The 22286-nt window shown below is 38.2% G+C and overlaps 1 protein-coding gene across 1 annotated transcript in view; it reads right to left on the reverse strand.

Moving 5' to 3' along the window:
- The window catches only part of SYNE2 (spectrin repeat containing, nuclear envelope 2), a 281350-nt gene that overhangs the window by 57650 nt on the left and 201414 nt on the right, over positions 1 to 22286 (reverse strand). Inside the window, 14 exon segments of the mRNA XM_010846800.1 lie at positions 1164 to 1308; positions 1416 to 1570; positions 3497 to 3625; positions 4288 to 4467; positions 5755 to 5959; positions 8942 to 9072; positions 9540 to 9710; positions 11855 to 12007; positions 13564 to 13719; positions 15332 to 15508; positions 17448 to 17594; positions 18011 to 18193; positions 19628 to 19760; positions 21372 to 21568. Of these exon segments, the coding sequence (XP_010845102.1) occupies positions 1164 to 1308; positions 1416 to 1570; positions 3497 to 3625; positions 4288 to 4467; positions 5755 to 5959; positions 8942 to 9072; positions 9540 to 9710; positions 11855 to 12007; positions 13564 to 13719; positions 15332 to 15508; positions 17448 to 17594; positions 18011 to 18193; positions 19628 to 19760; positions 21372 to 21568 (2262 nt within the window).

Genomic DNA, 22286 nt, shown 5'->3' on the forward strand with positions numbered 1-22286 from the left:
CAGGACTGATCTCCTTTAGGATGGACTGGTTGGATCTCCTTGCAGTCCAAGGGATGCTCAAGAGTCTTCTCCAACAGCACAGTTCAAAAGCATCAATTCTTCTGCACTCAGCTTTCTTTATAGTCCAACTCTTACGTCCACACATGACCACTGGAAAAACCATAGCCTTGACTAGATGGACCTTTGTTGGCAAAGTAATGTCTCTGTTTTTGAATATGCTGCCTAGGTTGGTCATAACTTTCCTTCCAAGGAGTAAGCGTCTTTTAATTTCATGGCTGCAGTCACCATCTGCAGTGATTTTGGAGCCCAGAAAAATAAAGTCTGACACTGTTTCCACTGTTTCCCCATCTATTTGCCATGAAGTGATAGGACCAGATGCCATGATCTTCGTTTTCTGAATGTTGAGCTTTAAGCCAACTTTTTCACTCTCCTCTTTCACTTTCATCAAGAGGCTTTTTAGTTCCTCTTCACTTTCTGCCATAAGGGTGGTGTCATCTGCATATCTGAGGTTATTGATATTTCTGCCGGCAATCTTGATTCCAGCTTGTGCTTCATCCAGCCCAGCGTTTCTCATGATATACTCTGCATATAAGTTAAATAAGCAGGGTGGCAATATACAGCCTTGATGTACTCCTTTTCCTATTTGGAACCAGTCTGTTGTTCCATGTCTAGTTCTAACTGTTGCTTCCTGATTTGCATACAGATTTCTCAAGAGGCAGATCAGGTGGTCTGGTATTCCCATCTCTTTCCGAATTTTCCACAGTTTATTGTGATCCACACAGTCAAAGGCTTTGGCATAGTCAATAAAGCAGAAATAGATGTTTTTCTGGAACTCTCTTGCTTTTTCTATGATCCAATGGATGTTGGAAATTTAATCTCTGGTTCCTCTGCCTTTTCTAAAACCAGCTTGAACATCTGGAAGTTCATGGTTCATGTATTGCTGAAGCCTGGCTAGGAGTTTAGTCATTAATAAAACAGAGTAGCAAAACAATATTTGGAAATTTATGAAATGTGTGAGAGTTTTGCAAATGATCAACCGACAACTGAATTTGCTTAAAGACATACATTCTATGTTTAGGGATTGAAGATTGACAGGTATTATGCATACTTTTACTTAAATCTCTCATCCCATGAGTACTGCCCCAGGGAGAGGGTTTATTTACCTCATACGTCTTCTGCTGTTCTAGAAGAGCAGGAAGGCTGTCAGCCATGTTTGCCTTGAGTGTCTCTTCTATCTTCTCCAAAAGCTGGACCCACTTTTCATAGCAATGAAGAAACTTTTCATTCAATCCAATTCCTTGAAGCTCACTACAAAGGTTTAAAAACAGAAGAGACCCACATAACAATGACATTACTGCGCTCAACCGTCAATTTTACCACAACTGAAGCAGAAGCGAGAGCTGGGCTGTTCTGACCTGCAGCGTTCCAGCGCCGTCGCAGTGGCCCGGATCCACTGCCGGTTCACGTTTTGTAATGTCTTCACAGCTACGTCACTAAGTGGGAGCTTGAGGCTCACTTCGTTCAAATGCTCGATATCAGGTGACTGGGCCGTCAGTGCCAGCACATGATTCTATGAAAAAGAAATTAAATTCCAGACTTTTGGATGCCACTAAGATACGCATATGGTGAAAAAGCCTCAGAAATCCTATAGGCCTTTCTTATCTCAAAGATGAGGGAAAGCCGGAGCTTAAAGAGGTAAATGACTTGCCCAAAGTCACACAGCTAGTTAGTGTCAGAATTGGACCTGAACCTAGGCCTGTCAATTCTGTGACTTTTCTAGAATAAGCTGCACACATGGCCAGAATCAAAACAGCCCAGGAAACAGAGAGTGATCTCGGATTCCTGTCTTTGAAGAGGATGGAAATAAGCTTCCTTTTTTTTTTTAAAGGATCCACACTGGACCTTCAAGTCCCATTTAGTCTGCCAACAATTTGACTTTCAACAGATCATGCAGTTTATTTATTAAGTAAATGAAAATTCAATCCCTGAAATAACCCTAGCAAAGCATGGTACTTAAACATCCAGATTATGGTGATATCACAGGAAAGCAAACTCACCAAAATTTTATTTTTAAAACAATATTCTAGGGACAGCATCTAGGTCAACAATGTATTCAGCAAACATCCTTCACAATATCCATGTTCTCACTACAGAACTCTGCTCTAAAAGTCTAGGTCAGGGTCAGCAAACTTTTTCTGTTAAGGGCTAGATCATGAATATTTTAGCCTTTTTTTAGCCATATGATCTCTGTGGCAAACATTCAGCATGAAAACTCCCACAGAGAGTACATAAACAGTGGAAGGCCACAGCTACATTATTTACAAAACCAGGTGGGGGCTGCATTAAGACCTTATGCCATAGTTTGCTGACTTAATTTATGAATATTGGTCCTTAGGATAAAGATCCAGAATTCATTAATTCTTCATTCATCTATGTTAACTATACTAAACTTATTAAGGTAATAAAGAAGGAAAAAAATACCATTAATTTAATACGGTATTTTACTTTTTGATCTTCCACTAACCAGAAAAATTCAATTAATCACAACATCCAATTGCTAGATTATTCTATTTCACTGAAACTAACTAGTAAAGACTTTAAGATTTAAAAGTCTACTGAAATTATTGAGGCATATTACTAAAATAAATCTCATGACCCAGCATTTCCATTCCTGGGTATATAGCCCCCCCCCCAAAAAAAAACCCAACACCTCCAAAACCTAATTCAAAAAGATATGTGCAACCCAATGTTCATAGCAGCATTATTTACAATTGCCAAGATACAGAAGCAACCTAAGTGTCCACCAACAGATGAATGGACAAAGAAGATATGGTTACATATATAATGGAATACTACTTAGCCATAAAAAAAGAACAAACATTTGCCATGTGCAACAACATGGATGAATCTGAAGGGCATTATGCTAAGTGAAGTAAGTCAGAGAAAGATAAATACTGTATGAAATCACTTATGGATGGAATCTAAAAAGCACCACAGACTAGTGAATATAACAAAAAAGAAGTAGACTCACAGATAAAGAGAACAAACCAGACGTTACCAGTGGCAGGGCCAAGGGCAATACAGGAGCAGAGGTGGGGGAGGTACAACTATTGGGTTTAAGATAGACTCTAGGATATATTGTACAACATGGATATATATACTCTAGGATATATTGTACATATATGTACAATATAGCCAATACTTGTAAAAACTGTACATGGAAAGTAATCTTTAAAAATGATATTATAAATTTACAAATTAAAAAGGGAAATAATTGACAAATGAATTGTATATTTAAAGTGTAAAAAAATAAAACAGATCTCTGTGTTGTCATACTTTTGTAGACACTAGGGAAAATAGGATGAGAATGAAGACAGATCAGTGAATGTGGTTCAAGGGTTAGGATGCACACGGATTCTATCATATGACAGTAAGTCACTTATTTTTTATCCTATGGTGAGCCTGAGCCCCTAGAAATAACAAACATTGGCAATACCAGGAATAAGTCAGGATTTCCTTCTTTTTCTTGCCGGTAGAGTTTATCCAGATTCTCTTCTTCATGTGTAATGAGACCTTTTAAAGATTCCAACCGGTCCCCAAAATCCTTGAATTGTGATAGAACAAACTAGAACAAGAGAAGTTTTCATCAGAAACAATTTTCATGTGCATCTACAACAGAAGCAAGCAGAGCCTTGTGATAAAAGTTCAAGTTGTTTCCAGCCCTCAGGAGTTCATTATCAGCTCATTATCTTGAATATCCAGAACATCTCTGATATTTACTTTGTGCCTTTGGTAAAGTACTAAGCCTTCACAGGGGTGAACAGACCACCTGCTTGACAGGGGCATATAGAAGAGTCCTGCTAGTTAAGTGTTTTCCCCGCTGTGTGATACTGGAGCTCCATGGCCTTCTGTTCATCTTTTTGAGAGTTCATGAACTAAAGGCTTTCAAAAAGAGAATAAAATATACCACAAATGGCCATGCTTTAAGCAGCCATTCTTTTTGGGGGGACTCAATTACCCCACCTGAAGATTCAAATACTGTGTGATCTGAACAGTATATAAAATATATCACTTTAACAAGTTCAATAAAGAAGAAATGTGACTGAAGAATCACATGACTGCAGAATCATGTCAAATGGTAGATATGTTTAGGGCATCTTTATTCTGTTGTTTCCCTAACATGCAGCCCACAAAGCACTGATAACTATCACTTCACAAGATACTAGAAACTGTGCAGAGTGTGCAAGTGTCCAAGACTATAACTTGAATGGAAAAAGTAAGAAGAACCTCAAATTCATTTGTTTTCACAAGCAGCATCTTTTCCAGGTAGGAAGCTCTCTGAAGGGAGTGCATTTGACTAGACAGGAGCACATGGGTGTTGGGCTCTGCAGGTTGTGGGAGTCGATCCAGGAGAGTGGAATTTTGGAGAAAGGCCTCTTTTGTCTTCTGCACCTCACACTGCAGCTCCTGGAGGAGAAAAAGTGATTGTAAAACATTCCTCTTCCTTTCCCAGAACAAATGGGAAAGGCCCACCTCATGCCACTCCACCAACATCTAGAAGAATTTCTCCCCTGAAATTGTGGGTGTGGCTTTTTTTTTTAAACTGTTTATTTTGTTTATTATTTGGCTGCACCAGGTCTCAGCTGTGGCATGTAGGATCTTTAGTCACGCCATGTTGGATCTAGTTCCCTGAACAGGGATCGAACCTGGGACCCTGCTTTGGGAGTGCAGTCTTACACAGTGGACCACCAGGGAAGGCCCTACTGTTTATTTTAAAGAGCCAACAAAGCTAATGCTTCTTTATGTGATGCACATCATTGGTGCTAGTTTGAAATTTGTCAGTTCAGAGCTAAAAGTGACCACGGATAAATAAAGCTGGGGCTTCTAGATCATAGAAACTGGAGATGACTTTGGTAGAGTCTTATGAGTTCTATTTCTAATCCTCGAACACTTTAGGGATCTGCTTTAAGGCATTTAAAGGATCAATCCAACCCTTTTCTCTGTCTGAGACTTTGTAACATAAATGTAACATAAATGGATTCATATGCAGGGAGGGTGGAATCTCACTGACCAAGCCAATTTTAGAACTGATTTTGGAAATATTGCATCTATGTGAATTTCTGGGTTTTTTTTTTTAAACAACAGATTAGGTAGAAGTTGATCAGAAATATGATTCATATCTATTGAATTCTTGTCTCTAATTGATATTTCTTTACTTGACCTATAGTATCAAAAGATACAAAATGTATCTGGTCACCTAATCTAACATTAGAAAGTATTTACTTTATAGCCAATCATTAACATAATAGAATAAAACCACACAGAAAAGTATATAACTCTTAAATATTAGTCTAAAAATCATTTCCACAGAAAAGCCTTATTAACACAGGGGAAAATCTATAATTCTTTCTAAATCAAGAGATTCAACATCTACTTCTTAGATGCCCACATTCTGCTTTAATTGGAGACTTTGTACAAGGCTTCTGCCTTAGAGAGTTACCTGCTAGAGTGAAAGAGGAGACTTGGAAGGAGGTGGTCAGGTGCCCTTGACTCAGCTAGCAGCTGCCCGACCCTCACCTGTGAGCCACTGCCTGGCTCTCCCAACCCCACACGTCCCTGCCTTGCCTGTGTCCTCCGTGGTCTGCTGCTTCCCTGACCCATTTCTCCCTCCCTGTGGTCTGGCTACTCCCTGGGTCACGGCCCTGTCCATAAGGCTGTCTTGCACTTGGTTTTCCCAGCAGGCGTAACGCCTACCTTTGCACCCTGCAGGGCCGGGGGCAGGACCTCTGCCAGGTTGTTCCCAGATGTGTTGATGTTTGCGAGCTGCTGCCACTTTGTCTCCTGCGGCTCCAGCCTTGCTGCGGCTTCAGCGTGAGCACTGCTGCATGCCTGCCAGAGCTGTAGCAGGCTCTGGGCCCTCTGCAACTGGTCTGCGACGTCTTGGTTTACCTGAGTCCACCTGTCAGGGCAAAATAAGAAACAGGACCCCCATCCATCTCTTCCTTTACAGAAAAAGCAAATGCATACTCTATCCGTTAAGCTAACAGCAGATGAATTAACAAGACACTGTTCAATACCTTTTCAAAATGAATGATATCATCAGTATATAAACAGAATTCCAAGTTAGGATACTTCATTGACTTTATAATTCTCAACAAAATCTGCAAAATTTGTGACTGGCAGGAAATACCTATTGCATTATGAACATCTTTTAGGCAAAGGTGAGGAAAAGTACCAAACTGTTTACCTGATGAAAATGTCTCCACATGGGAAGGGCTCCTGTTCCGTAAAGCAGGTCTTTAGATAGGCCTTATTTAAAATGTATTTATGTCAAATTTATTTTCTAATTACAAAAGCAATAGGTTCCTTATATAAAAGTAGAAATAAATATATACTTTTCTACTTCTCAGCAAAGGGCACTTATTTTCTACATTTTCTAACGTTTTACTGTTTTGTAGACATATGCTTTGTTATAGGACTAATTTCTTTGAGAATTGAGGAAAAAATGGCAGATATTACCTGGTACTTGATAATATTTTGTTCTTTAGAGGAATGTTAATTCCTGTATATTCTCTTACTACTTAGGCTGATTTGCAGCAGAAAGTTACTTATTTGATGCAACCTGATCTTAATCATATGAGAAAATTGTCCCCAGGTGTGCCCTTCAAAGGATGCTAGCGCGCTGTCCATGAGGGCAGGCAGCAGTGGAGTACTCAGGCCCCAGATTTACATAGCTGGTCTCCATGAGGACCAGGCTAAAAAATAAATCACCTTTGGATTCCAGGTGAACATAACTAGAGCTGTTGATGAAACCTAGTTAGATATCTCACTTAGAGTAAATATCATCAAATTATGATGCTGCTGCTGCTAAGTCACTGCAGTCATGTCCGACTCTGTGACCCCATAGATGGCAGCCCACCAGGCTCCTCTGTCCCTGGGATTCTCCAGGCAAGAACACTGGAGTGGGTTGCCATTTCCTTCTCCAATGCATGCATGCATGCATGCATGCTAAGTTGCTTCAGTCGTGTCAGATTCTGTGGGACCCTATGGACAGCAGCCTAACAGGCTCCTCTGTCCACGGGATTCTCTAGGCAAGAATACTGGAGTGGGTTGCTATTTCTTTCTTCAAATTATGAACAATGGCAAATAATAAAAGTGTTTTCGCATCCATGAAAATTAGCTAATTTTGTGGGGCTGGCACATTCATTGGTTGTATGAAATTCTTTGGCTCTCAAATGTACTATCAAACTGCTACAAAAACTAAAAATCATAATAAGAAAAACATTTTCTGTAATACATTTTTCATTTTATTAAAATTGAAAGTTAAAAAAAAGGTAGAAATTAAAAATGTTTTTAATCCATAATATGGACTGTAACATTTTGCCTTCCTTTCCCACTTAAAAAAATTTTGCCATGTTATTAATAAAAAATAAGCCTAATTTTAGATGGATGTACATAATGGTTTATAAATGGTCTATTTTTTAATTTCCAAATTCTAATTTAGTATGATATTGAAGTAATTTTCAATTTTTGCTTCCAAATATAACACTCAGATACAACTTTATTCAAAGGTTTTTTTTCTGTATTTATAGATATTGGCTTTACACTAGATTTTTAAAAGAGAATTCTTGGGTCAAAGAATATAAATATGTAAATATTTTTAAGGTTATAGGTATATGTTCAAACTGCTTTCTGAAAACATTAAAATATTTACATTCTCACCTGAAGCAAGTGAGAATGATTGTTTCACAATATCAGTGACCCCACTAAATGGGTGAAAAAGGTAAAAAATGGCATAATTGCTTTACTTTTATGTATGTCACAAATTTCCTCAAAACCATCTGTTTTAAAAATAAGATTTTATCCAATTATAAGTACAACGTATGCTCATAACCCTCCACAAAACATGTATATTTAAATCTATCCACACCTATATTGAGATTATCTACCTATCTACCCACCTATCTATACAGAGGAAGTAAAAAAAAAAAAAATCACTTGATATCTCAGTAATCTAGAGATAACTACTGTTGGCATTTTAGTGCCATTTTCTTCAGTCTTTTTCAGTATGACTGCTTATATATTCTTGTATTAACAACTGCATGAGTCTGGGTAGTGGTGACAAGCCAACCCCTTTAACAGCAACCTGCACCACCACCAAATGTTTTGAGGGTGGTCCCAATACTGTATGTGAAATCAGATATGTGTCTGTGTCCCTCTTTACCTTCCCTTCTCCCCCTCCTTCCACTAAAGACTGGATCAAGAGCTCAGGACACCACTGCAGGGTGTGGAAATGTGGTGTCGCTTATTCAACACTTGTTCCAAGTTGGTTCACAGGTGAGGCTGAATGTGCATGGAGGAAGGATGGAGAAGATCACCAAGGGTGGCTTAATCTCATCAACACTGTCTGGTGCAAATCAGCTTTGAGCCAACTTCATACCCCATCCAGCAAAAGCCTAGAATTAAGCAGGGCCACCCTCCTTAGAGGGAACTGTCAATCATAAGCAGGTCATCAAAGAATTCCTCTGAATCTCACAAATATCTCCTGAGAGGTACTCTAACATCCACTTTCTTCCACCTTATAATGTTCCCAGTAAGACAGGTTGCCTTTCTGGCCACCCCTTAGTCCGTTTCTGCCTGCTTTTTTAGTGCCTGTGAGGATCACATGGGGCATTTAGCCTCTATCCACTGAAAGTGGCTATCCTAGGGCTGTACTTAGTTCTAGATTGATTATACCAAACACTTGTACAAGGCAAGTACAATAGCCTTCACAACACCAAATCTTACATGAACTAGATCCTTCCAAGCAAGCAGAAGAGACCAGAATAGTATGAAACCAGTTACTTCAGATGATTAAGAAGGCTTAGTAAGATGAAAAAATCTTTTCTTTTTTAAGATAAAAAAATCTGCTCTATCATTCAAGTCGCATCTTGAAGCGTACCTTGTGTGAGTATTTTGGCATTTCTCTTGAATTATTTCAGCAACTGAGGGGCAGTACTCTTTGAGTTTTCCAATCACCTCCTGGAGTTTCTTCCAACTCCCTTCACTGCTCTCAGCTTCGTCCTGAAGAGTCTAGGAGGACAGAGCAGGTATGTCAGCCTCAGAATGAACTGGCCTCATCCAGAGACACTTGCCACTATATCACAATAATATTAGCACTCAAACCTTAATAGGGCAGCCGTAAATTATCAGAAATATGAAGAAGAAAACCAAGAAGGTATTCTTTCATTTGAGGCTAGAACTTAAAATTGTACACTTAAAAAAACACAAAAACACCCCCAAATTAAAACCTTTAAATTGTGAAATAATATGAACATGAAAGATGAAGAAAAACTCACAATATGTATTTACAAAGTTTCACTCATTGGGTTCATGTAATTCATTTTGAAATTACAAGTTATATGTTTAATGCTGCTGTTTAAAACATTGTTTCATGTTTCTCTGTGGAAAACACAACAGCAGCTGTGTCCACATCTATGCTTTCTTCCACTGGAGATTTTCTGCCAATAATGCACTGTGCCAAGATCTGGTTAATTTACCTGAAGGTTCTGCACCTGGCACCTTAAGGCCTCTAATGATAAAACCACAGGCTTGCTGTGTTCCATGCAGTACCAGAATCGGATTGTCATCATATTCACTTCATCATAGAGTTTATCATAAATTTTCCACTCCTGTAAAACAGACTGCATGGAGGTCTTGAGCTCATTGACCTATACAAAAAAGTAGAAACATATTTAGGAAATCATCAACAAGAAGCTCGCTCATCTCTTTTTTCTCTTCTAAGGACTCTACCACTGTATCCAAGTTAGGTATTTTAATTTCAGAGTGGAGCTCTGATGATTCACTGAAGGTGGGTAAATGAACAAGAAATATCAAAGGTTAAGTTTTAGAATAGGTGAATGGAAAAGAGCCCTGAGACCAGAAGGATCAGCATGGAGAGTTCAGCCTACAGAGCGGCAGACCAGGGAAAAAACACTGAGTGAGGAATCAGAATCTGAGATTTCACATTTCAGTGACAGCCTGTTAGCTTTCTGACCTTGGGCAAGGTATTTAATCCTTAAGTCTGCTTTTTAATCCACAGAACAGATAAAAGAAAACATAAAGAAAGAAGTAGTGTTTGTGAAAATGCTCTGCAAACTATAAAGCATTATAAATGTAAAGGGTTCCCTGACACTTAAGTCTGGTTACTCCTGCAGAGCAGGTATAAATTGGAGGGGAACATGCTTGGCCAAAATGATGAGCAAGTGCAAAGTGGGAGGAGATGCAATGGTGGCTGTATTTTATCCTTCAGTGTGTTTTGGTAATTATGAAAAGTTGAAATTTGAAGCATTTAAATGATTCCTGACACAACTGAGAATATGTAAGTGTAAAAATTTTTATGTATTATGTAGAGAAGAACACTTATATCACAACAATAAAAAGACAACTAAAAAATAGGCAAGGGATTGAATAGACATCTTTCTAAAGAATATATACAAATGACCAACAAGCATATGAAAAGACATACAACATCCACAGTCATTAGAGAAATATAAATCAAAACCCCAAGATACCACTTCACAGCCACTAGAAGGGCTATCCTCAAAGTTCGATAAAAACTAATCGAGTTGGCGAGACCAGGGAAAAACTGGAACCCTCATACATTGCAATGAAAACATAAAGGTGTGCAGCCTCTATGGAAACATCTGCCAGTCCCTCAGAAAGTGAAATGCTGTACAGAGTTACCATATGACCCACTGATTCTACTCTTAGGTATATACCCAAGAGAACTGAAAGCAGACATTTGCGGAAAAAACCTACACAGTCTCAGCAGTGTAGGAGGTTTCAACGTCTTCATCTCCCTGCCAACACTTGTCACTCCATCCTTTTATTACAGGTATCCTTCTGGAGGCTGAAGCATTTTGAGGGCAAGAACCATTTATTTTCTTATTTATCACTGTACCCTTGGCAGTGAGCATAGCACCTCACAAAAGATATGTTAACAAATGACTCACAGAAGATATGTTAAGCTCATCCCTACTTTCCTGCCTGAGTTCTGGGGGAGGAATGAGGCTGAAGGTTACCTCTGGATTTCATTTAGAGAGGTTACTCCCAATTCTCTCTTGAAACAAATGGTTGAAAGTAGATTTCAGTAAATGACAAATAATCCACAACAAGGGCTCTCTGGGAAACAAGGACACACTTATAATAGGCTACTGTTTACAGTTTCTCCTTCCAATTGTGGGGAGATGTCAAAGTTGAAGAGTCTGAGGATGACTGTCCTTTTTCTCTGGGTGCTCTTCTGGAAGGGGTAAATGCAGACTTTGTCACGCCTTTGATACAATCAGCAGATGTCATCCACACTCTCCTATGCTTTCTCTTCACCACATGCCATTTCTCCCCACCTCTGGAGCTTCTCCTATGCTGACCATGCTTCCAGCTTAACGGAGGCTACATGGGACAGAACCACACCCCACCACCCCTGGGCTATCTCCCTGGGAGTGGGCTATCTGAGCTGCTTCTTCATGGCTGTTCCTGTATATCTGACCAGCAGACAATGCCAGCTGCTCTGTAGGGTTTGGGGGGTAGGCTGGAGACATTTTTGAGTATATTAGTGAATTAGACAAAACAAAGATAACCAAGTGAACTTCAAGCTTGCCAAAGATGTGGGAAGTTGGTGATTTTGCCTCTAATTATCCAGTGAAGGGGAAAAAAAACCCATGAGATTTAAAATATGTTTCTGTACTTCACTTCAGTATTCTTCTCAGCAATTTTTCAGGTTTTGGTATAGAGCAAGTAGTCACCAATAAACAACAAATAAGATAAAAGAAGGATATCTGAAAAGAAATGGTACATTTTGAATGAATTCTAGTACCTGGTTCATAACATTGTTTCTCTTTTGAAATAGCTCATCAATTTTGGATGCTGTGTCTTCCAACAATGGCACTGTCCCACTCTCCGAAGTCAGGTAATTTTGTCTCAACTCATCCAATGCTTTGGATTTCATTGCAAGTTGATTTTCTATATCCTGGAAAGGCCAGAGGGAAAAAGGTTTTCATTTGTGCAATATTACAAAATAATGAATAAGGGTAAGAGGAGTTTGTACTTTTCAAGTAAAACTGCCATTAAAATATATAATAAAATAACATTACACAAAAGACATTTTAATCATATGCAACTCAGTTTTTACAATGAAATTTTATAATATGAATTTACACAATTACAGGATGAATTTTTACAATAATAATTTTTTACAATAATAATTTTTACAATAATATTTCAGTTATTATGTGGCTCTAGACTTTAGAAGAGTCTAGGTAGCAAGCCCTTATCATCATGGAATAGTAGAAAGAGTCTAGGAGATATAGCCTCCATTCCATATCTGCCCTGTACTGACTGTTGGACCAAGCATAAAGTCATCAAACCCCCAACCTGCATTTTCTCATTTGGAAAATGGTGATGACATCCCAGGCATGAATAACTTAGAACTCCAGTGAAACCAGGGTGGCCTGTTGGGGGTGCTGTAGGACTGAGTTTCCACTCAGGAGTTGTATGTGAGGAACTGGCAACCCGTTCCAGAATTCTTGACTGGAAAATCTCATGGACAGAGGAGCCTGGCAGGCTACCATCCATGGGGTCGCAAAAGTGTCTGACACGACACGGCGACTGAACGACAACAAACAAAAAAGTGGAAATGGCTAGTGGGTAGTCAGAAACAGGATAGACCATCTGAAAATGAACACAGATGGTGGTGTTGCCACCCGTGTTCTATCCAGTATCATTTTGTAACCTTCGAAGTAGAATTGGGGTCTGAGCTGACTTTCCACCCAACAGTGAGGAGCGTCATGTCTTCGTATAGGCGGTGCAGAAGCCGAGGAACCTGGGGACGGCTCCCAGGAGGAGTGACACGATCAGGGCAGTGGGGAGGAAAGGTGGGGGACCTTAAAGACTGAGTGACCTGGAGAATGATGACTGAATGAAAGAAGGGCACAGCCAACACGCTCCCGTCCAAATGGGATTTAGACAGGGTCTCCAAGGGAAAGCACCCCTTTTAGAACACATTACACAGTAGGTAAAAGAAAGCCACTTTCCTCTGAAGAAACAGAATGAAATAATAAAAATCACAGAGACAGAATAATTTTGTAAACAGTAGATAAATTAATAAATACACAAATATTGGAAAACATCTAAATCAAAATTCCCTTGCAATTTTTTTTTTTTTTAATTTTGGCCACACCATGCGGCTTGTGGGATCTCAGTTCTCCTACCAGGGAGTCAACCTGGGCCACAGCAGAGAAAGCACCAAATCCCAATCACTGGACTGCGAGGGCACTCCCAACATTTTTTTCTTAAGAATAACATTCAAATCTCTTAAGAACAATAACCATGAAAATACCTTTTTCTGCTCATCAGGAAAAAAAAAATAGCATTTTGCAATTCTGTAAAACACATGGACACTTCTCTGTTTTATATAAGAAAGGATGGACCTGGGGGTTGGAGGAGAACCCTGAGAAACTGCAGCAGCTTGAGTTGCTCCCCGGGGGAGGAGGGTTAGCTAACAGCCCGAGCTATGCACCTTCTCACCTGACAATCCAGGAGCATCTTCTGTACCGAGATCACATTTTCAGGTTTTTGTAAAGTTTTCAGTCTCTCCTCTTGGGCCTCCATCCAGTTGTTCAGAATCTGTATTTTGTTTTCATTCTCAGTAATACTTTCCAAAAGTTGTTCTAAATGTTGTATCTACCAGTTATGAATAAGAAATAAAATTTTCTTATTTTCAACTACATGCTTTAAAATGTGAATGTCATGATACTTTTAAGAGGGTACTTTTGTTTCCTGTCATATTTCTAACATTTTGCATAAGATTCCCCAATAATTTTTGGAATAAAGATTCATAAACCAGGAAAAAAGAATAACAATCTCCTTTTTGAAATGAAAACTAACCTGCTAAGAATACTGGCTGTTCTGGAGTGCCACAGTATCTTTGGGAAACAGACTCATGTTGCTAACACTCAATATTTTTTCACGGCATCATCTATTGATATATGTAAAGCTTAAGAAAATGTTCTTTTTTCCAGACTCTCTTTATTAGACTCTCTTAAAAACTGTCAGTATAAAGAATATCACAAATAATGCATAAACTTAATAAAGTAGTATTTTTTCAGTCTGTGATTCTTCTCATTTCCAATGCTCACAATGTTTATTAGGTTACAATCACAGTATATATAAAGTTTAATACTCCTTTTCATATGCCACAGGCACTTGCTGTGGCATGACTTGCATTCACTTAAAAGGCTGCCCGATACCTCATCAAATGGACACCATATGATTAATTATTAATATTTCTCTCAAGTTGGAAATTCAAGCAGTCTACATTTTTCACCAGAATAAGTAATGTTGAACACTCTGTGCACATATCTGTTCCTTTTCAAAGGACTATCTACTTTAGATAAATGTATAAGAAGTGGATTGCTGTTTTAAGAAGTAAGATGATTATTATGGTTCTTGAAATTTTCTGAAGGCTTTCCAAAAAGGTATTGAAGCCATTATCTGCACGAATGTAAAAGCTTTGGGCTTTTATCTTTATCTTGTTCTAGTTTAGTAAGCGTATAATGTTATTAATGTTTATTTCAGCTGTCAAAGCTGTAACCTTCTTATGTTTATTTGCTAATTATAATTTTCTCTTCTGTAAATTATCTGTTCATGTTCTTTGTTCATTCATGTACTTAAACTTAATTGTATAAATCTATTTGTTTGCATTCTGTACACAACAAAGAAATCAACCAATTTCACTATTATATATGAATATTAAATATTTTCCCAAGAGTAGGTTTCCTTAGTCTTTTCAGTCATGGAATAAAAATCTAACAATAAGTCATATACATTTTTCTTCCTTTTTATAGTCCTAAATCTGAAATAGCTTTGCTGCTTTTGAACATCTACTTTCAAAGAAAATGTCAAAACCTCTGACCATTTAGTAGCCTCATGCAATACCCGACGTCTTTCTAAATAACATGTCTCATCTTCACTTGCCTAATTCAATTTCCCACTCTTAAATGCACCAATGGAGAATGCTGAAGCTCTGGATTTAAAAGGGGCTAGAATTGAGATGATTATTAGGTTTGACTGTAAGTTAACCACACAAATGTCCATTTATTTATTTATTTTTGGCCACTCTGTGCAGCATGCAAGATTTTAATTCCCTGACAAGGGACTGGATCTGCACTCCTTGCAGTGGAAGCACAGACTCATAACCACTGGACCACTAGGAAAGACTCATAAATGTCTTTGTAAATTTTTCAGAAAGTGGAATTTTGCAAAGGCCAAATCACACATGTGACCATGAGTTCACCTTGCCGTTCAGGGCTCCGTGGACCCGCTGCCACTGGCGGTTCATCTCTCCCAGGTGCTCTGCAAACTCTGTTCTCTCATAGCGCTTACTTTCTACATCACAGGTGCTTAACTGAAGTAATGACTGGTTTACAAAGTCAACTATCCATTGTTTATAGTCCATTTCCATTCTAAACTCCTAAAACAAAGAAAACAAAGTTAAACCACCAACGCCTGAACTGAAACAGGTTAGAGGAACTGGACCTCCCCTTTGTTGTGCTGTAGGGGGCCCCAGGCTGCCACTGGGTCATCAAGGGGCACCTGTCCAGACTTACATTTTACCCCTCCCCAACCCCACCAGGTGTCTACTTTGAGTGGAGAGCCTTATTGGGAATTACACGTTTCTGGAACAGAGAGACTCATGGCTTTCAAACAGACTGAAAAATCAAAGATGGCACCATGAATGGTAGTAGAATCATAGGAACCAAAATCAAGACCCAAGATCTGCCAAGGGGTTCCTGTAAGAGGTTTCCTGAGAGCTACATTGGAATTCAGAGTCATTCTGTGAAATGACTGGATGGGAAGCCTGAAGTTAAAACTCAGAAAACCCAGGACACCTTTAAGGAACAATGCCAGTTTAGGCAGCTTCTCTGTTCCCCTGGGGACTGTTTCAGGAGCCTCCAAGTTTGGATGACTTTAAGTTCTAGAGCAATCCTAAACCCTCCTTAGGGCCAAGCATGTTTCTTTCAAGCCTAATACTTGTTAGGTTTATCCTGGCAAGTTCGAGCACCTCCTTTGGAGACATCTAGGGGGAAAACCAAGCTATGTGCTAGGTTGCTAGGGCCTGTGAGAAAAATACATATAGTCCCTCTACAGATTCTACTACTCACTGAAGTTAGGATGGGATAGGAGTTAAAAAGAAAATCGTTACTAATACCTAAATTTGTGCTTAAGCCATTCATTTTCTGCCTGTCCTAAATCACTTCAGTTGTGTCTGACTCTTTGCGACCCTATGGACTGTAGCCTGCCAGGCTCCTCTGTCATTGGGATTCTTCAGGCAAGAACATTGGAGTGGGTTGCGATTTCCTCCTCCAGGGGATCTTCCTGACCCAGGGATTGAATCCACATCTCCTACGTCTCCTGCACTGGCAGGCAGGTTCTTTACCGGACCAGAGGCTAGATCTATTAGCCTATGAGGTCTTAGAAAGCAATGACCAGAGTCTTCATTTCTCTCTGTGTTCCTAGTGGCAAACACCTTGCTGGCACACAAAAAGTATTTGCATGTGGCTTGTTCAATGTTAGTTAAATCTACTTGAAATTGAATATCATGGAGAAGTCCACATTCCTATCTATTTGTAGAAGGATATCAAGTTTTCCTTAGGCATTCTCTTATCCAAGGGACATTTACTTAATACCTATTGTGCTAGGTGGGCTGGGAAGGTAAAGGAGAAGCTCCTGCTCTCAAGAAGCAAAGTCAAGGTGGGGAAATGGGCAAGTAAAGAAACATTGGGTTGGCCAAAAAGTTCATTCCAGTTTTTCCATAAGATGTGATAGAAAAACTGGAACAAACGTTTTGGCCAACTCAATAATTACAATACCAGGTGATAGGAACTATTGATAGCACCATGCAGATACCTAATCCTGGAAAGTAAACTGATCTGGCTGGGAGAGTCAGATTTCCAAATGAGGAGACACTTGACCTGACTCTGGAAGGATGACTAAGAAGATTCCCATGGCTAAAAGTGGGACACTAGAATTCCTAGGCCAAAGGTACAGCACATACAAAAACATGAGTGGGAGAGCCCCAGGAGCAGTGGAGGGACCACAAAGGACTTGGTTCAGGTAGAGTTCAGGGTTTACGTGGAAAAATGAAGAGATGAGGCTGGAGAGGAAAAGAGAGGCCGCCGGAAATCTTGGATTCTGTACTGTGATAATGGGAGCTACCAAAAGAATCAGGACAGGATAAGAGCAAGTATACTAACTTCTCTGTTTAGAATCATCCACCATCCCATTCCCCACTGATAAAATCAGCATTTCTAAATTATATTCTACATGTCTCTTTGTTCAGTATTTCTTTCCCCACAGACTTGCCTTCTTTATTTCATGAAATGGCTTCTGGCTTTTTTTTGGATAATTACCTTGTACTTCTGAAGAAGATTTTTAACTTGAGATGCAGAACTCAGTGAATGCTCAGAGTCTTCATCTTCAGTTTGATGTTCCACATTGTTCATCCAGTCAATCATTTCCATGATTGCTTTACGAGATGGCAATTTCTCCATCTGAAGCTGCAAAAACAAAATGATTTCCATTTAATTACCTGCAGTTAACAAAATGAATCAGGGCATCACTGACGATGATATCTAGTTTGATAAAAGGTCATGCCACATAATTATGCAAGTTACTCATGAAAACAAACCCAGCATTCAAGCTCAGAATAAGTGACCCCAAAACAATGACAATGACCTTCACATAAACTAACACAGTGGTGCAGATAAACTGGGAAATAAAGTAATTAAGCCTGATTTCTCTCTTAAGAAAGATCCCACTGGAGGAGAGTTCAGTAATTAAGACCTATATTCAGTGCTGCCAGAGAAAAAAAAGGTGGTGTCAATGAAAATTATTGAGTCAGAGAAATGATTTTAAAAGAGTTGTGCGTTAACAAATGGATGCTAATTCAAATGCTGGGTCTTTGAATACTCACCTGGTGAAGTTTTTCTTGGATGTCTGGAAGTTGAGTTATGAGCCCTGTCCATTTTTGTTCAAACTGTGCCAAAGAAGCTCTCAGTGTTGCCGTATCAGCCTCCTTCAGGTGAAGGAGTTGGTTTCCAGTACTTAGAACTGCAGTCTTCAAGGAGGACTTTTCATCAACTTCCTTTGAAAACTCCTAAAAGCAAACAGTTTTAAAATTTAGAAACATTGAAGGACTTCCCTGGTTGTCCAGAATCTGCCTGCCGATGCACGGGACATGGGTTCAATCCCTGGTCTGGAAAGATTCCACTTGCTGCAACTACTGAGCCCATGCGCCCTAGAGCCTGCGCTCTGCAACAAGAGAAGCCACCATAGTGAGAAGCCTGCACACCACAGCTAGAGAGTAGACGCTGCTGGCCACAACTAGAGAAAGCCCACACGCAGCAACGAAGACCCGGCACAGCCAAATTCAATAAATACATAATAAAAGAGAGAAACTTTTAATATATAAATACGGCATGGAGTAATTAAGAATCAGAATAACTGGTTAGAGTTCAAAGCTAAATAACTGAGTTCAAATAGTAAATATTTATATGTATACGCACATGTGTATACATGCACTCACACATGTATGCACACACACATTTTTCCTAAATGTCAGGCACTGTTGCAGGCATTAAATATATGGCGGGGCACAAAAGAGATGAAATTCCTGCCCCTCGAGGGGGTTATAATCTGATGGATTATTGTTTTTAAAAATAGCCAAATCATTTCAACTTTAAAAAGAAACTATGGTACACAGCACAAAGTTCATACTGAGTGAATTAAATGCAACAAAATTTTAACTAAAATATTTGAAAATATTCCTGTGTATTTATAAGCTTTCTCCAAGTAAATTTAAGAAATATTTTCATTTTAACATCAAAATGAGTGATAGCTACAAAATATGAAAAGTGGAGAAAAGACTAAGAGAAAAGACAAACAGGTATTGGAAGTATAATTTATATTACAAAAGTTACTACTCTTTCTTAAAAAAAAAAAAAAAGACCTGAAAACAACAGAACAATAACATTTTAGTGGAAATATCAATTCTGTAAGAACAATTTAAAACCATGTATTTATTAACTAACATTTATGAATTGATTATCTTGTGATTGGAAGTATAATTTATATTACAAAAGTTACTACTCTTTCTTAAAAAAAAAAAAAAGACCTGAAAACAACAGAACAATAACATTTTAGTGGAAATATCAATTCTGTAAGAACAATTTAAAACCATGTATTTATTAACTAACATTTATGAATTGATTATCTTGTGAGGTTTTGGGATGGAGTTGGTGGGAGAGATATTTTCTGCACTTATGAAACATGTTCCATGTCAGAGTAAGTTTTAAATTTACATATATTTTATAGAGCCAATTAAAAAATATACCTTATCAGTATTATAAACATATAAGTCACAATATAAACAAATAGTTCTAAGTCTAAAGAATACAGCTGCTATTAGCCCAAGTCTTATTCCTTATCCACACATAAAGGTTATGGAGACGAAATACATCAACTCTCATAATTTTCCCCTGCTATTTACAGCCAACCAATAATTATTCAAGCATATTCTATTACAACTTACAAAAAAATTGTTTATGTTGCTTCTGATTGTGTCCAGGTCCTGAGACACATTGAGGGACTGCTCTTTCCAATAGTTCAGAGTTTGCTGAGAAGACTCCAACCACTTGGTTAACTGATCTGAATCCCTGTTATAACTAACAGGGGCAAAGTGAGAGAGAAAGGAAATAAGAAACAATATGCAATACCCACAAATTTTCTTCTGTTTCACTGTATGATTTCTTGTGTTGACCAAACCTGGTATTCAGAACAAAATCATGATTTTTTTAAAGGATTATATATCCTGTTTTGGAGAAGGCAATGGCACCCCACTCCAGTAGTACTCTTGCCTGGAAAATCCCATGGGCGGGGGAGCCTGGTGGGCTGCTGTCTATGGGGTCGCACAGAGTCAGACATGACTGAAGTGACTTAGCAGCATACCCTGTTTCATTCCAGGCCCCAAATCTGATGCTTCTGTCATTTTCTATGATTTTATAATGACTAACCAAGAACAAAGACGCATTTTAAAGTCTACAATATTCTTTTAAAAATTTATGATAGCTATACCAAAATAAACCCACAGTAAGGAAAGAGATTATTTTTATTCATCAAATGTTCTCTATAGATTTGTGTACAATAAAAATATAACCAACATTTATTTATTATAAGCTGTTATTATTTATTTAAGCTATATAACAGCAAACTGCTGTTCAGTGGATGCCAATATATCTGATAGAATGAAAATATCCAAGCAAAATGCTCTCCGTCTGGTAAATGTCTAAACTTCTTTAGGTTAAGACAGCCCCCTAAGGGGCAGGGAAGAGAATCAGGTTAAACATTATGTGTTTTCCACCTTCCTCAAGGGGTTCAAGAGTGAAATAAGTCAAACAGAGAAAGCCAAATAGCATATGATAATCATTTACATGAAGATTCTAAAATACGATAAAAATGAACTTATTCACAAAATAGAAACAGATTCAGAGACATAGGAAACAACTTATGATTACCAAAGGGGAAAGAGGGGGAAGGATAAATTAGGAGTTTGAGATAAACATAAACACAATACTATGTATAAAATAGATAATAAGATACTGTATAGCACAGGAAACTACATTCATTATCCTATAGTAAACCACAATGGAAACGAATATGAAAAAGAATACATGATGGGGAGCACATGTATACCTGTGATGGATTCATTTTGATATTTGCAAAACTAATACAATTATGTAAAGTTTAAAAATAAAATAAAATTTAAAAAATAAGTAAATAAATAAATTAAAAAAAGCATACATATATTACTGAATTACTTTACTATATACCAGAAATTAACACATTATAAATCAAGTATACTTCATAAAAATTTTTTTTATAAAAGATTTGAGCTGTTAAAGCAAAAAAAAATTCTTTGAAGAACTTCAAAGACTTTTTCCAAAGTATTCCATTAGCTAAAATTATTTTTAAGATGTAAAAGAATTTTGGAAGAGTGTAGGAAAGAGCAACATCATGACATAAAGGTGACATGTATATAATTTTATAACATAGCTCCTAGTTTCCATAGAAAACTGATTACAAATTATCCTGAGTCATATGAACCAACATCAGAGACTCTAGATCCCATTTGGCCTGGAAGAGGGACCCAACTGCCTTAGATGATTAAAAATTGTACCACTAGGGGATGACATGTGAAATTTAGCTGACTGCAGAACCCTTCTGAGGTCTTATTCCACAGCAAAACCTGACACCAATCAATCCCTAAGAAAACATACCTGAGCAGATGTTTGAGAAGTGTTTGTAGTCTGTGTAGTTCATGATCAATTTTTTTGTTTAGGGACAACCACTGCTCTTCCAGTTTTGCAATCTGGCCCTCTAGTTCAGGACAGTTTACGGATGCAACCAGCTGTTTACCTTCATTCAGAGTCTGGTAAAGCCGGGCATGCTTCTCATCCAAGTTTCTTTTTATTTGCTAATAAAAATAAAGTCATAGATTGAATTACTTAAAATTAAATCGGCCAGTCAACTCACAAATATCTCATGAAAAACCTACAGTTGAGGCTACTGAAGAAAAAATAACATAGTCAATATGGAAAACAGTTTGGAGGTTCCTCAGAAAACTCAAGATAGAATGATCTAGCAATTCCACTTCTGGGCATATCATCCCTGGACAAAATTATACTTCTGGGCAAATCCCTGGACAAAACTATACTTCTGGGCATATCCCTGGACAAAACTATAATGGGGGGAAGATATGTTTTCCCCATGTTCATAGTAGCATTGTTCACAGCAGCCAAAACATGGAAACAACCTAAATGTCCATCGACAGACAAATGGATAAAGAAGACGTGGTACACATATACAATGGGATATTACCCAGCCCTAAAAAGAATGGAATAATGCCAATTGCAGCAACATGGATGCAACCAGAGATAATCATACTAAGTGAAGTAAGAAAGAGAAAGACATATGCCATGTATCACTTATATGTGGAATCTAAAATATAGCACAAACGAACCTGTGTACAAAACAGAAACAGACTCACAGACAGAGAGAATAGACCTGTGGGTGACGAGGAGGGGGACAGGGTGGAAAGAGAAAGATGGATTGGGAGTGTGGATTGGCAGATGCAAACTATCATATTTAGGGTGTATAAACAAGGTTCCTAATGTATAGCACAGGGAACTATA

The sequence above is a fragment of the Bison bison genome, unplaced genomic scaffold (assembly GCF_000754665.1).
Source record: "Bison bison bison isolate TAMUID 2011002044 unplaced genomic scaffold, Bison_UMD1.0 scf7180017864239, whole genome shotgun sequence".
Lineage (NCBI taxonomy): Eukaryota > Metazoa > Chordata > Mammalia > Artiodactyla > Bovidae > Bison > Bison bison.